Below are 13,942 nucleotides of genomic sequence, written 5' to 3'. Positions count from 1 at the left end.
GCAGCATCTTTTTGGAAAAGGAATAATTCCAGGAGTCATCTGTTCCTTCCCCTATAGCCTTTCCCTGTTCTGTGAGTTTAAGTGCTTCCATCTATTGGGGTTTCTTCTAAAGAAGCCACAAATGAAGAGAGGACATTTTTCCCAGCCCTCTGGGGCTGGAACACAGAAGTGGTAGTAATTGAAGCAGCGGTCCTGAAGCCAGCAGAGAGAAGAAATGATGATTATTACTGTATCTGATTAAAGTAACAAGATAATTTTGGCAGATAAAATGTAATTAACCACTTTGGAATGTGTCCAAGTAATGATGGCTTTTTACCCCCTGTTCTTTGACCTTAAATTAAATCTTGCTGGAATTTCTCCCTGGATAATACTTCGCAGGTTAAAATCACAGTGATGATATGTTTTCAGTGTGTTTGAGAAGATAAACAAGCAGGAGATAAAGAGTTTCGCATCTTGGTGCTGGAAATAGTGTAGAATTGAGATCAGATCCCTTTTATACCACAGTTTGCCCCTCATTGTCTGCTTTACAAGCTTTAGGTGTTCTAGCGACATCTGAGAGGGGACACAGGGACAGGATGGTGTCTGAGGGTGGTGGTGTTAGTGCTGGCTCTAGACTGACCCCTAGCACTGGGAGCTCATTTGTGCTGAAAGCAGGATTGGACTAGACAATCGAGAAGTTTCCTTCTTCTTCTTTGACTTTAAGAGTGGCTGCTGATGAACTTGCAGGTGTGGCCTGTTAGCACAGGCACTAAGTTCAAACAGCCCTGACACTGGCCAAAAAAGCAGTGATAGAGACCAGAGGAGGCCAGCCCATTCTCAGAGACATTTCCCTTCATGATGAAAGCATAGAGCTTCCAGAAAGTGGCCCCTTGAAAAGTGATACCCCCTTAATTGTCTAACCATAGGTGGGTATTGAGCAAATTAGGTGTAGTTGCTTATGGAATATTTGGCAGTGATAATTTGAAGACTGTTTATTACCATGGAAAGATGCTTAGGATATACTTTTTTAAAATTTTTGCTTGTATATTTTCTAGTTTTTTTTTCTCTTTTTTTTTTTGAGGAAGATCAGCCCTGCGCTAACATCTGCTGCCAATCCTCCTCTTTTTGCTGAGGAAGACTGGCCCTGAGCTAACATCCATGCCCATTTTCCTCTACTTTATCCATGGGACGCCTACCACAGCATGGCTTGCCAAGCGGTGCCATGTCTGCACCCGGGATCTGAACCGGCCAACCCTGGGCGCTGAAGCAGAACCTGCGAACTTAACCGCTGCGCCACTGGGCCGGCCCTAGGATATACTTTTAAGTTAAAAACATCAGTGTCAAAATTATCTGCTAGCATGATTATATAATAATATAAAAACAAGAAAACTAAACTAACCTCCCCCCGAAACTGTAAAGAAGTACGGCAAAATGCTATTGGTTATGTATGAGTTACGGAATTCTCTTTTCCTAAAAATTTTTTTCCAAATTTTGTTGTGTGATTATAATACCATTAAAATGGAAAAAAAAGAGAAAGATTGTATGGAAAAGAAAAAGTGTATAAAAAAGGACAAAAGAGAGGCCAGCTTGGTGGCGCATTGGTTAAGTTTGTACGTTCTGCTGAGGTTTGCCGGTTTGGATCCTGGGTGTGGACCTACGCACTGCTTGGCAAGCCATGCTGGGGCAGGCGTCCCACATATCAAGTAGAGGAAGACGGGCATGGATGTTAGCTCAGTGCTAATCTTCCTCAAAAAAAAAAAAAAAAAGAACAAAAGAAATTTGATATGAAAAGGCTCGACACCCTTAGGTGGAAGCCTCAGTTTATGATCAAAATGAAAAATAATTCATATTCAATCAGTTCTGAATTGAGTTTGAACTTCTGAATCATTTTAATGAGAAGGGTCAAGACTGAAGAGAAGTGTTGAAAACACAGTGAATTTTATTCTCCTATTTTCCCCAAACTATATAGATTTCTCTTTTGAAGCCATATCACCTTATTTTCAGCATTTACGTGCTGGCGTCTCTTGAGAGCTCTTTTATGGCAGGAATTGCATAGAAGTTGTTCAATAAATGTTTCTTGAATTGGAATCCTAAATGGTTTGATTACCCTTTTATGGAGAAGGGCTTTTTTGTTTTCTAAAACCAGAGAAACATCTGCAAATGTATGCTATAGGTGAGCAGCACGTGACAAGAAGAGGAAATTTGTGTACTTGAACATTTCTTCTGATTTAGGCAATCTTGCAGGCTGTCAGAGATTAGTGAAAGCATTTTCATGTTTGCTTGTGGAATCAGTTCCCCATCCACATCAGATGGGTTGTGTTTGGCCGGGGTCCGTTTGTTGATTATCACTTTCGCTCTTCAAGGCATGCAGACCTCAACATCATAACGTGGCCTTTGAAATTTTATGGAAATGCTGCATGAGGTCTAGTTCCAACAAACTAATTTAGTTCAGCTAAATTAGCACTGTAGTGCCTGGTAGAATCCATTTTTTTGCCCAACTGGCATTAATTTATTGTGGTTTCTTTTTCATTCTCATAGCACATGTGGAAAGTTGCTGTTTTGCTCATGGGTCATGTCGACTGCACCTATGTGGGCAGTTCCATATACAGAAGACATACATTCACTTTGCTCTCCACTAGGAATGGAGAAATAATGCTTCAGGCCTCAAGATTCAGCTATTTACAAGCAGCTGGGTAGGAAGGAAAAAAATTGGCGAGGAAGTCTTAGAATTTGCATCAATCTGAACCTTAGGAGACCAGTAGGGATCTGAAGAAAATAATAATAGCTTAATGTGATATTTCCTCCCAGGAACACTTATATTTTAACAGAGGCCTTTTCTTTACCCAAAAGGGGTTATATGACAGATGTAGGCAGTTGCGTACTCTACGTTCACCTGAAACTGTTCTTGCAGGTAGCAGCAGTGTCATCTCCTGCAGTAGAAGGAAACAGCTATCTGAAATGTATGTTAGAAATTCACGTGGGAAGGGATCTTCACGACCATCCCTGACCCCCAGGTTTTAAGATGTGATAATGAAAACCCAGGGAAGCGAGGTTATCTGCTGAAGGTCGCCCAGTTTCTCAGTGTCACATCAGGATTGTCAAAATCAACCATAAATGCAGACCAGATTTAAATTCCCTGAGCAGACAAAGCTAGTTAGTCATACGTGCAAATCTTAATTTAGCTTATTTTGCAAGACAAGTGAGATTAATTTAACTTGGGTCACTTCTTGCTTATGCCTTCAAAAAGCATAGGCGAAATTTAAATAGTTTCCCACAATTGATGTGACCACTGACCAATTCCCTTTCATTTAAGAAAATCTTAACATTGCAAGCAGTCACTGTGAAGAGTGAACACTGCCTGCCTTTGCACCGTATGAGCTGCCTTATAACAATACACATCAGAGCCTCATTCCATGTTTTGGTTTGAGTGCTCCCAGTTTGCAAACTGTCTTTTTGGTGTGTGCACATAAAAAATTTACTAATTCCTACTGAAGTGACTTTTGGTTTTACTTCTGGGTTTCATGAACTTTTGGCAGGGTTATAACCCTGTCTTTTAATTAGTGATCTTTTCAGTTGGGCTTGTTGCGTCTGAGTAAGAGTTGTGGAGGATCCCTAAATTTACCTAGAAATCAAGTTGCAATGTCCCAAACAATGAAATACACAAAAGTATGACTAGTATGATTGTTTCATGGATGTCCTATTGAAGCCTAAGTACATGTCACTAACAGAGACCAGCTAGGAAAGAAATCCCACTGGATGTGAGGCCAGCACCGCACAGCTTTCCAAATGAGAAGGTTCTGCTCTAGAGGTCACCTGAATTCTTCAGGAAGAAATTTCAACCTTATTCCTTCCGTACCTTCTCTACTTGATAGTTCCTATTATTGAACTTGGGCTATTGATTTGCAGCAAGTGAGCCCGTGATTGTGGCCCGTATTGTTTGTTAGTGTGAATTAAGGATTTTCTTGGAAATCTTTAGGAAACTGTTGATGAAAAGAAAATGGTTTGGAAAAGAGGATTCTCCAGATTTTCCCGGAGGCAGGAACTCTAATCTCTTGGGCATGTAATAGCCTGCTTTAAAATGAAGAAGTATGGGATTGAACATTGAATGTTTTTTATATTTCATGGATGTTTTCCACCCACATTCTTAGGCCCATAGGATTGCATGCTTTTACTTTAACAAGAAGCTGCTAGTGAAAATGCATTGGAAATGCAACAGCTGGCTGTTCGTATGATTATTTCAGGCTAATTGTCTCAGCCATATGTTTAAAACTGGGTTTCAAGACTTCTTTGTTGTTTTTATTTAGAGGTTGGATTTTCTTCTTCTGCATGAGAAGTAGGGCAGGCACACGAAAGCAAATGATTCCAAATTCCAACCCGAAAAATAGGCTCTTTCTGATTTTCCAGAATCAGTAGCAAGTGTACTGGGTTATGAATACTCAAATTGTCTCTTTGCTGATTACCCCTATCATTTGCATGCAGACTTAGATTGAAAACTTTTTGGGAAAGATCTTGGTTATCCCTAGACCCTTGGAGTGAAGAGATGGAATTATACACAGAAAAATACATGGTGATATATTTTTATATTCAGGAATATCAGAGTTTATGGTGAATAATAAAACAGAAATTTTTTGAAATCTATAGCGTGAACTCTTGTCTTTTAAATATATTATTAATATTGGTCCTTTTGGGGTTCTGGTTCAAATAAAAACCTTTAAAAATGTGGAGATTCTCTGTTAAAAGTCAGTGTGGAGTTGCAAAAAGAGATAATGTAGCCTACAGTTGTTTTTCGTACATAATATATCATTAAGGTAAGAAAGAGAAATATTGGTTCCTTATCTTTCCTCTTCTTTTCAGCTACTCAGTGACTGTGCAAGAGTCATACCCACATCCCTTTGATCAAATTTACTACACCAGCTGCACTGACATTCTGAACTGGTTTAAGTGTACACGGCACAGGTAAGGGAAGCTCAGCTATGTTTCTGACTTTGGCTAACTGGGAGGAGTCTGATACACCGACATTAAATATTTGAGAAGGTGCATCCATTCATCTAGTGAGGAGTTATTGAGCGCTTGCTATTGTTCCAAATCACAGGAGATATAGAAAAGCAATAAGGTTGTCGGTGCCCTTAAGGAGCTTGTAGAGAAAATGTCTACTGGTTTCCATCGTTCGGTTAGCAAGAACTCACCCAGCTTTTGAGTTGTGCATAACTGGGGGAAATACTCTTAAATATGGACATCACCAGTTATCAAGAAACTCATATCCCAGCATGTGTTTCTACTTAAACATCTGACTCAGTTTAGGCCACCTTAAATTTGACCTCCACTTAAGTAAAATAAGCCCCATATTTTTTTCTGTAAATGCGAAAACAGAAAATAAACAACATAATGAATATTAATGTTAATATGGAAGGGAACCATGGTACCTTAATTTTATTTGTAAAATACTTATAGAAGTACGAGTCATGGGTCTAGGGTGGCACCTGCTGGTTTATGCTGCACTAAATGATGTCATGCTCACTGTCACTTCTTCAGACGAGCTTTCCTTGGCCACTCTATCTCAACCAGCTTTCCCTCCCTGTCACGCTCTATTCCCTCACTCAGGCTTTATTTTTCTTCACACCATTTAATCATTACCAGTCTTGATATGATATATTTATTTATTCAATGTATATCTTTACTTAAGTTCTGCAAGGAATTTTTCCTTTAAAACATATGTAAGTGAATGATGGTTAGATAAGTATCATATGTGATATAAATCAATACTTTTCAAGATATTTCAAGATAAGTGAAATAGAGATGTCACGAAACTTCTGATCCCTTGAAATAAAGTGTAGGTTGGCTTAAATGGGCAATCTTAATATGTTCTTAGCAAGTTGATGCCTTAGCATAATATTGGTCAAGACATAAGTTCTATGTTTCTTAATTATTTTGGAGTACTTTGCTTTTCATACCTTTAGCATATTTAATAGCTCTTTTGTATTAAAGTATAAATTCTTGGTTTCTAATCAAATTGCAGGTCAAAAAAAGTAACAGTGTGCTTTTTCCCTCTGTATAGAATCAGTTATCGGACAGCCTATCGACATGGGGAAAAAACTATGTATAGGCGCAAATCCCAGTGTTGTCCTGGATTTTATGAAAGCAGAGAAATGTGTGTCCGTAAGTAAGACCTCCATCCCTTGAAGTTCACTTATTTTTCCCAGTGCTGATTTTCATCTGTTAATGGCAGCCGAGATGGAGGCGTGGGGAGGTGGGGCGTCTTGGATCGTTTCCTTTCACTCTTGGCTGCTGCTGTCTTGGTCTGTGTAATGAGGGAAGCATTAACCCTGTCCCTCTGTCCTATCAGAAATCTCCAAATGAATGTCGCTTGAGGAGAAAACAGATGTCATAGAAAGATGATTCAGGGCCGGATGGAGCAATGTTAATTACGGTTGTTCAATAGAAGTCTCTTTGGAAATTGGTCAGGGAGTCATTAGACTTAGGGCACAGCCGAGAACAGAGACGTAACTTTCCTGCAGCAGCCGACCAGAGTCCCGAGGAAACTTCTGAGAGGCCAGCGTGTTCTTTTCTGGTGCATAGAATGATGAGACTTATTAAGAGTTGAAGAGCTTTCACAATAAGAAATGGCTATAAGTCTGGGTCACAAAGTAGACCTCCTTTTTTCATTGCCTTTTTCTCTCCCCTTTCCCCTTCCCATCTCGCCACTTCATTCTGAGACGTCTGTAGACAAGTTTGATATTTTATGATACACTTCAGAAGATCCTAGAGTATCATGTGGGATGCAATTTGCAATTGAGATTTCTTGCTATTGTGTATATGACATGTAGAAGAGACCATTAAAAATGATTTTGTTCAAATGTTTTGGTTCAACACACAGCTAGAGGGGCACCTTTGCTTTCTGAGCTGAGACACTGATGTTGAATAGCGTGGAGAGACACACGGTTCTGCTCTGATTTGGAGGCACTGGGAATGGTTGGACACATCTGGGCTTAAGAATCCGCGGAGCCAGGTGACAGCACTGGCTCTGCCGCCGCTCAGCCGGGTGACGTTGGAGAAGTCATTTTTACCTCCTTGAGGCTCCTTTGCTCTCAAGTAGAGAAAGGGCTTGGACCGCTATGTGTCCTCTTCCTCCCAACCCTGGATTCTATTCTTTATGTAGACAGGAGATTCCTCAACTTTGATTCAGAACCAGGGCTATATATGATAATGTGTTGATTGAAAAAAATTAGAAAATGTAACTAAACAAAAAGAAGAAAAAAAAACACATGGTGAATTGTATTTCTGAGTTACAATTTGAATCATAATATTTTGAATTACATTGTCAGTAAATGTACTTCTGTAACATATTGCAAATATTGGTATGTTATTGCATTATAGGTATTTATTTAACCATTTTCAACTGTTGAATATTTACATAATTTACATGTTTTACCTATTATGAACTGCCCTAGAAGACATCATTGTGGTTAAATCTTTGTTCATACCCTTAATTAATGGGTAAGGATAAATTCCTAGAAGTCAAATTGCTGGGTCAGAGGTATATACATATTTCTGAAATGTCTGGTGTATTTCCAGTTTGTACCCCACCAGCAATATATGAAAATGCCTTTTTGCTTATACCCTGTGCCAATTTTCCCTTTGCCATTTTTTCTTAATTTGCAAGTTTTTGATTAATAATGATGCTGAATAAGAAAAATTACCTGTTTACCATCAACCATTTTAGAGAATAATCATAAACTGATCTATGTGGCCCAGGCTGATGGAAATTTTCAAAGGAAAGCACTGAGTGCACAGGGTGAGACTGGGGAGGCCAGGTTTTGGGGTGACATTATCTTGGTGCCCTTGCCAGGTTTCAAACTTAGAAGCACAACTGTCAGCATACTGAGAGAGTAGTTCCATCCCCTAGGATTCATTTCTGTTATCCCAGATCATAGGAATTATGTATAAAGCCAGGATGCTAAGTCATTGAGTTACACAGAGCCTGGAGAGCTTGGGCTGTCTTCTGGCCGTACCTTCTCTCCTTGAAGGCCTGGCATGTGGGAAGCTAGATTTTAATGGCAAACTGGTATGGGGAGCGTGGATCCATCCAGGCAGAGAGTTTCAGTGCTTCGTGGACCCAACCTTCCACACCCCAATCCCTCTGTCATTTTATTCAGTAGTGCAGCCCATCTCAGAAAGCTGGGCAATTCCACTAGCACCATCATACTTGACAATTATAATGGTAAAAATAACTTTTCCTTTATCTCACACTAGACAGGTTGTGAGGTGTCCCCCTGACTGCTTGGATAGGCATCTCTAGCATTTGTCTCTAAAATTCTCCTTTTTCTAAACCTTCTTGGCTGACCAACTGCCCCTGGAGACTGAAACATTTTTCTTTTAGATATGTTAATATATTTAATCAGCTTACTGTCTAGTCTCAGAGGTCTGGGGGCTCTTTGGTCTTTAAGGGTATTTTGCATCTCTCCACTCTGATGTCTTGATTTCATAGCTCATCCCCATAGGACAATCATGCTTCGCTTACTTGCTTGTTCTTGGGGATGCCTCCAGTAAAGCTTCTGTACTTTCAACAGCTGGCACTCGTGAGGCACCCTTGTGGATAGAGAAGGAAGAGAGAACACGCAATTCTTGGTTCTGCTTTCATAATCTTTTTCGACTAGGTTTTGCTGCCAGGCACATAGCACATTCAGCATTTTTAACTGTTTCCAGTTACCAAAAGGAATTCAATCACAGGAATCAGTTATAATTTTAGTTTAATTTTTGGTAGTCAGTTTACCCAGAAGGCAGAAAAGCATGGTTTCATGCAAATACCTGTATTTGAAAAAAGTTTCATTTAGGTAACAGGAGTAGATCCTTCTGGAAGGCAAGTCCCATCCTCCCATTCCTCCCCACCCCTGCTTCATCCTGCCCAAGATTATGCACTTCTGCTAAACTCTCAGGCTGTGCGGAAGCTGCTGGTCCACAGAGCACGCTTTGAATAACAAGGCTCTGTATCCAGAAGACAAATATATGTCGTCGGGCGGGAAGAACCACAACAGAGAGTGGTGGGAACGGTGTGGTTAGAAGCCTTTCCTAAGAATCTGGTTGGAAAAAAAGAATGCATTGGAAAATTTTCCACAAAGAAAATATTACTAGACATGAAGATGTCTATGATTCCTTCATGAAGTTTTAGCCTGTTGATAAAATTAATTAAACTTTTAAGATTATTCATCCTTCAAGGTTACTATTCTTACCTAATCTTGTGTTTTATTACTTTTGATTTGGAGAAATTCAAATATTAATGAAGAAATACCCAGAGGAATGGTGTTAATGTGTGTGTGTACATTTATATGTGTATATATGTATGTAGTGTGTGTATGTGTATGTATATATGTGTTCATATATACATATTTTTTTTTAAGTTGAGAGATAATTGACATATTAGTTTCAGGTGTAGAACATAATGATTTGATATTTGTATAATTGTGAAATAGATACAAGTTAATTAAAATAAGTCTAGTTAACATTCATCAGCACACATTTACACATTTTCTTTTACTTGTTATAAGTACTTTTAAGATTTACTCTCTTAGCAACTTATAAAGTATACAATACAAAATTATTCACTATAGTCACCATGCTGTACATGACATCCTCAGGACTTATTTTGTTTATAAGTGGGAGTTTGTTTCTTTTGACTATCTTTACCCATTTTGACCATCCCCTATCTCTGGCAACCATGTCTGTTCTCTGTATCTATGAGTTTGTTTTTTTGTTTTTTTTTTAAGATTCCACATGTAAGTGAGATCATATAGCATTTGTCTTTCTCTGTCTGACTTATTCAGCACATATGCCTTCAAGGTCGATCCATGTTGTTGCAAATGGCAAGATTTCCTTCTTATATATGGTAGAATGGTATCCTATATATATATATATATATACACACACACACCACATCTTCTTTGTCCATTCATCCATTGATGAAAACTAAGATTGTTTCCATGTCTTGGCTATTGTAAATAATGCTACAGTGAACGTCGGGGTGCAGATATCTTTTCAAGTTAGTGTTTTTGCTTCTTTCAGTTAAATAGCCAGAAGTGGAATTGCTGGATCATATGGTAGTTCTGTTTTTGATTTTTTGAGAAACCTCCATACTTTTTTCCAGGGTGGCTGCACTAATTTGTATTCCTACCAACAATGCACAAGTGTTCCCGTTTCTCCACATCCTCGCCAATGCTTGTTATTTCTTGTCGTTTGGATAATAGCCATTCTAACAGATGGAGGTGATATCTCATTGTAGTTTTGATTTGCAATTTCCTGGCGATTAGAGATGTTGAGCATCTTTTCATGTACCTGTTGGCCATCTGTATGTTTTCTTTGGAAAAATGTCTATTCAGATCCTTTGCCCATTTTTAAATTGGATTGTTTGTTTTTTTGTTATTGAGTTGTACGTGATCTTTATATATTTTGGATATTAACCCTATCAGATACATGATGTACAAATATTTTCTTACATTCACTATTTTGCCTTTTCATTTTGTTGATGGTTTCCTTTGCTGTGAAGAAGCATTTTAGTTTGATGGAGTCCTGTTTGTTTATTTTTGCTTTTGTTGCCTTTGCTTCTGGGGTCAAACCTGAAAAATCACCACCAATACCAATGTCAAGGAGTTTACTGCCTATGTTTTCTTCTAGAAGTTTTATGGTTTCAGGCCTTATGTTCAAGTCTTTAATCCATTTTGAATCGATTTGTATATAGTGTAATATAGTGGTCCACTTTCATTCTTTTGCATGTGGCTGTCCAATTTTCCCAACACCATTTATTGAAGAGACTTTCCTTTCTCCATTGTATATTCTTGGTTGGTTTGTCGTAAATTAGTTGACTATATATGCATGGGTTTATTTCTGGACTCTCTGTTCTGTTTCACTGATCTGTGTGTCTATTTTCATGCCAATACTATACTGTTTTGATGACTATAGCTTTGTAATGTAGTTTGAAATCAAGGAGCGTGATGCCTCCATCTTTGTTCTTCTTTCTCAATGTTGCTGTGGCTATTCAGGGTCTTTTGTGGTTCCATACAAAGTTGAGGATTGTTTGTTCTATTTCTGTGAAAAATGTCATTGGGATTTTGATAGGGATTGTGCTGAATTTGTAGACGGCTTTGGGTAGTATGGTAATGTTAACAATATTAATTCTTGCAATCCATGAGCACAGAGTATCTTTCCATGTATTTGTCTTCCTCAATTTCTTTCATCAGCGTCTTATAGTTTTCAGTGTATAGATCTTTCACCTCCTTGATTAAATTTATTCCTAGGTATTTTATTCTTTTTGATGCAATTGTAAATGGTATTTTTTTCTTAATTTCTCTTTCTGATAGTTTGTTATTAATGTTAATAATTAATTTTTGATTTATGGAAGTTATAAATCCCAAAACCTAGTTGCTTCTTAAGCTAAATTCAGCTTATGGATGTTTCACTCATTAGCCTAACAAACTTTAACAAACACATTAAAGGGCCTTTGACTGATGTTTTATAAATTTAAACACTGTCAAATTTTTAAAATGGAATTTATATATTTAATAAATTCAATTTCCATTTTAAATAATCCAGCTTCCAAGCTGACAAACCATTCCATGTGCTTGAATAATTTTTGTAAATCTAATAAGTTCAATTTATTAATAAGGTGAAGTCTTAAATTTCCTTAAATGCTCTAACATTGTATTTGTAAGGTTTCAACTTTAGAATAACATCTCTAATCAATTATGTCATTACACATTTAGAAAATGACATTAGACTGTCCTCTTATTCTAACAGGCCACATTCTTTTAAATATTACAAACATCTTCTTTTTTTTTTTTTTTTAAAGATTGGCCCCTGAGCTAACATCTGTTGCCAATCTTTTTTTTTCCTTCTTCTTCTTCTCCCCAGAGCCTTTCAGTGCATCGTTGTATATTCCAGTTGCAGGTCCTTCTTGTTCCTCTATGTGGGACGCTGCCTCAGCATGGCTTGATGAGTGGCACTAGTCTGTGCCCAGGATCTGAACTGGTGAAACCTGGGCTGCCGAAGCAGAGCATGCAAACTTAACCACTCGGCTGTGAGGCTGGCCCCCAATGATGTATTCTTTTTTCATATAATTCTTATTTTTTTACAACGACACATCTCTTGTAAATAATAAAATGATATCCAATTGCATTTTGCAAATCTCATGGCTATGCCTGAATGTGAAATCATAACCTCTAAGCTCACCTTGTTCACCCTCTTCCACTCTGCCTTGGTGCTGGTCCCATGTACAGTCTGAAGTTATAAGCATGGCAGTTATGTGGCTCTTCCTCCAGGGCATTAATTTCCTCTACAAGATCAGCAGTCTCCAGACACTTCCCATCTTCCATCTTCTCAAACCCCCTCTCCCCACCCAAGATGCCGTATAGTTCTTTAATTTAGAATTTTGAACTTATTCCTAAAATGAAAAGATACCTAACACAAATTGACCTAAATGTAGTGTGTTCCAAGATTATCTGTTAGCGTCTATTTCCTCCTCACTGTTTTGGCTGCCTCACTTACCCTTCCTGCCTGCCTGCCTGCCTTCCTTCCTTCCTTCCTTCCTTCCCTCCTTCCTTCCTACCTACGTACCTACTCTAATGTTGGACATTGAAATAGTTTAGTGGCTACAGTGAGTATCATTTCATATCTCTCTTTGCACATATGAGTGATTCATAAGATAAGTAGGATTTCTGGGACAAAGGATATGCATGTTCTATCAGTAAGGTTTAGTTTCGGCTGTGAGATAAAAGTTATTTACTTCTCATATAAGAGTCCAGAGGTAGGTAAACCAATAGGGGACCCAGGCAATTTCTACCCTTCCACTCCACCATCTCTAGGGTGTGGGCTTCATCTTCATCTACCATTACTGATCTCTATGCATCAATCTAGGTCCCAAGCAACACATGGAAAAGGCGAGAGAAAGAGGCAAATGGCAATGCCAGCTGTCTCCTAAGGAAAGTTCCTAGAAGTAATCACATTCCATTTCCAGAACTTAGTCACATGGCCTCACCAAACTGCAAAGGCATCTCTATTCTGGGTGGTCAGGAGCCCAGTAAAAATATATTTCTGTGGGAAAGGAATAACAGATATTAGGAGCAATCTGAGCCACATTTTAAGACTTTTGGGTACAAATTGCCAAATGGTTGTCCAGACAGGTTGTAACCACTTGCATGCCCACTAGTAGTATATGAAGGTGCCCACTTCCCCATATCCTCACCAACACTAGGTATTACTATTGCTTTCAACCTGTTGGGTGAAAAAGTGGTACCTTGCTTTGCTTTGCATTTCTGTATTTAGTAGTGGTGCTGTTCTCCTCAAAAATATATGTTTTTTGTATTTTGTATTTTGTATTTTGGTTTCAAGGACAGAAACAGTTTGGGGGATAAAGTGACTGCTTTGTTCTTCAGAGAGCCACAGAAATGCTGATTAAAAACAACAGGTGGCAGTGGAAAGAGACACAGGCTGATTTCAGGGCTGGTAAAAGAGACAGTTTGAGACTCAGACTTGAATCCCAAATTCCAGGTCAAACAAGAGGGTGGCTCAGGCCCTTCAAAGCCCCTTAGACTCACCGACATCACTGGGATCCATTCTCTCATCACCACGAAGTTCAATATGTCCCCTTCTCTCAAGACCTCAACTGATCACAGCTCCAGGGATGGTTTGGAGCCGGGGAGCCTCTTGTCTCCTCCCACGGCCCCCCATCATGAGCACTGAGGAGAGAGGAATAATCTCTGGTCCCGCGGCCATGACGGGAACCCTAGGCAGCCCAAACTGAAACGTGAACGCTCTGGTCCATGGAAAGGAGTTGAGACCCAGCCTCTTAGCAAGTGGGGATCACTTGTAGATTTGATCTCATGGGACTAGGGAAACTCACAGGAAAAGCAGCAGCAGGGTGGGAAGTTGGCAACTATCCTTCTGTGAGAAGGATTGGTTAATCCCAAGACAAGCCTGG

General features: G+C 38.9%; 1 protein-coding gene across 9 annotated transcripts in view; it reads left to right on the top strand.

Moving 5' to 3' along the window:
- The window catches only part of MEGF10 (multiple EGF like domains 10), a 163,751-nt gene that overhangs the window by 42,536 nt on the left and 107,273 nt on the right, over positions 1-13,942 (top strand). For all 9 annotated transcript variants that reach the window (XM_070233132.1, XM_023617776.2, XM_070233130.1 and 6 more), the window contains 2 exons: positions 4,834-4,935; positions 6,035-6,135. In XM_070233132.1, the coding sequence (XP_070089233.1) occupies positions 4,834-4,935; positions 6,035-6,135 (203 nt within the window). The remainder of the gene's footprint in view (positions 1-4,833; positions 4,936-6,034; positions 6,136-13,942) is intronic.

This window comes from Equus caballus, chromosome 14 (genome assembly GCF_041296265.1).
Source record: "Equus caballus isolate H_3958 breed thoroughbred chromosome 14, TB-T2T, whole genome shotgun sequence".
Taxonomy (NCBI): Eukaryota; Metazoa; Chordata; class Mammalia; order Perissodactyla; family Equidae; genus Equus; species Equus caballus.
The sequence above is the reverse complement of the archived record's forward strand: the minus strand, read 5'-3'. Positions and strand labels throughout refer to the sequence as shown.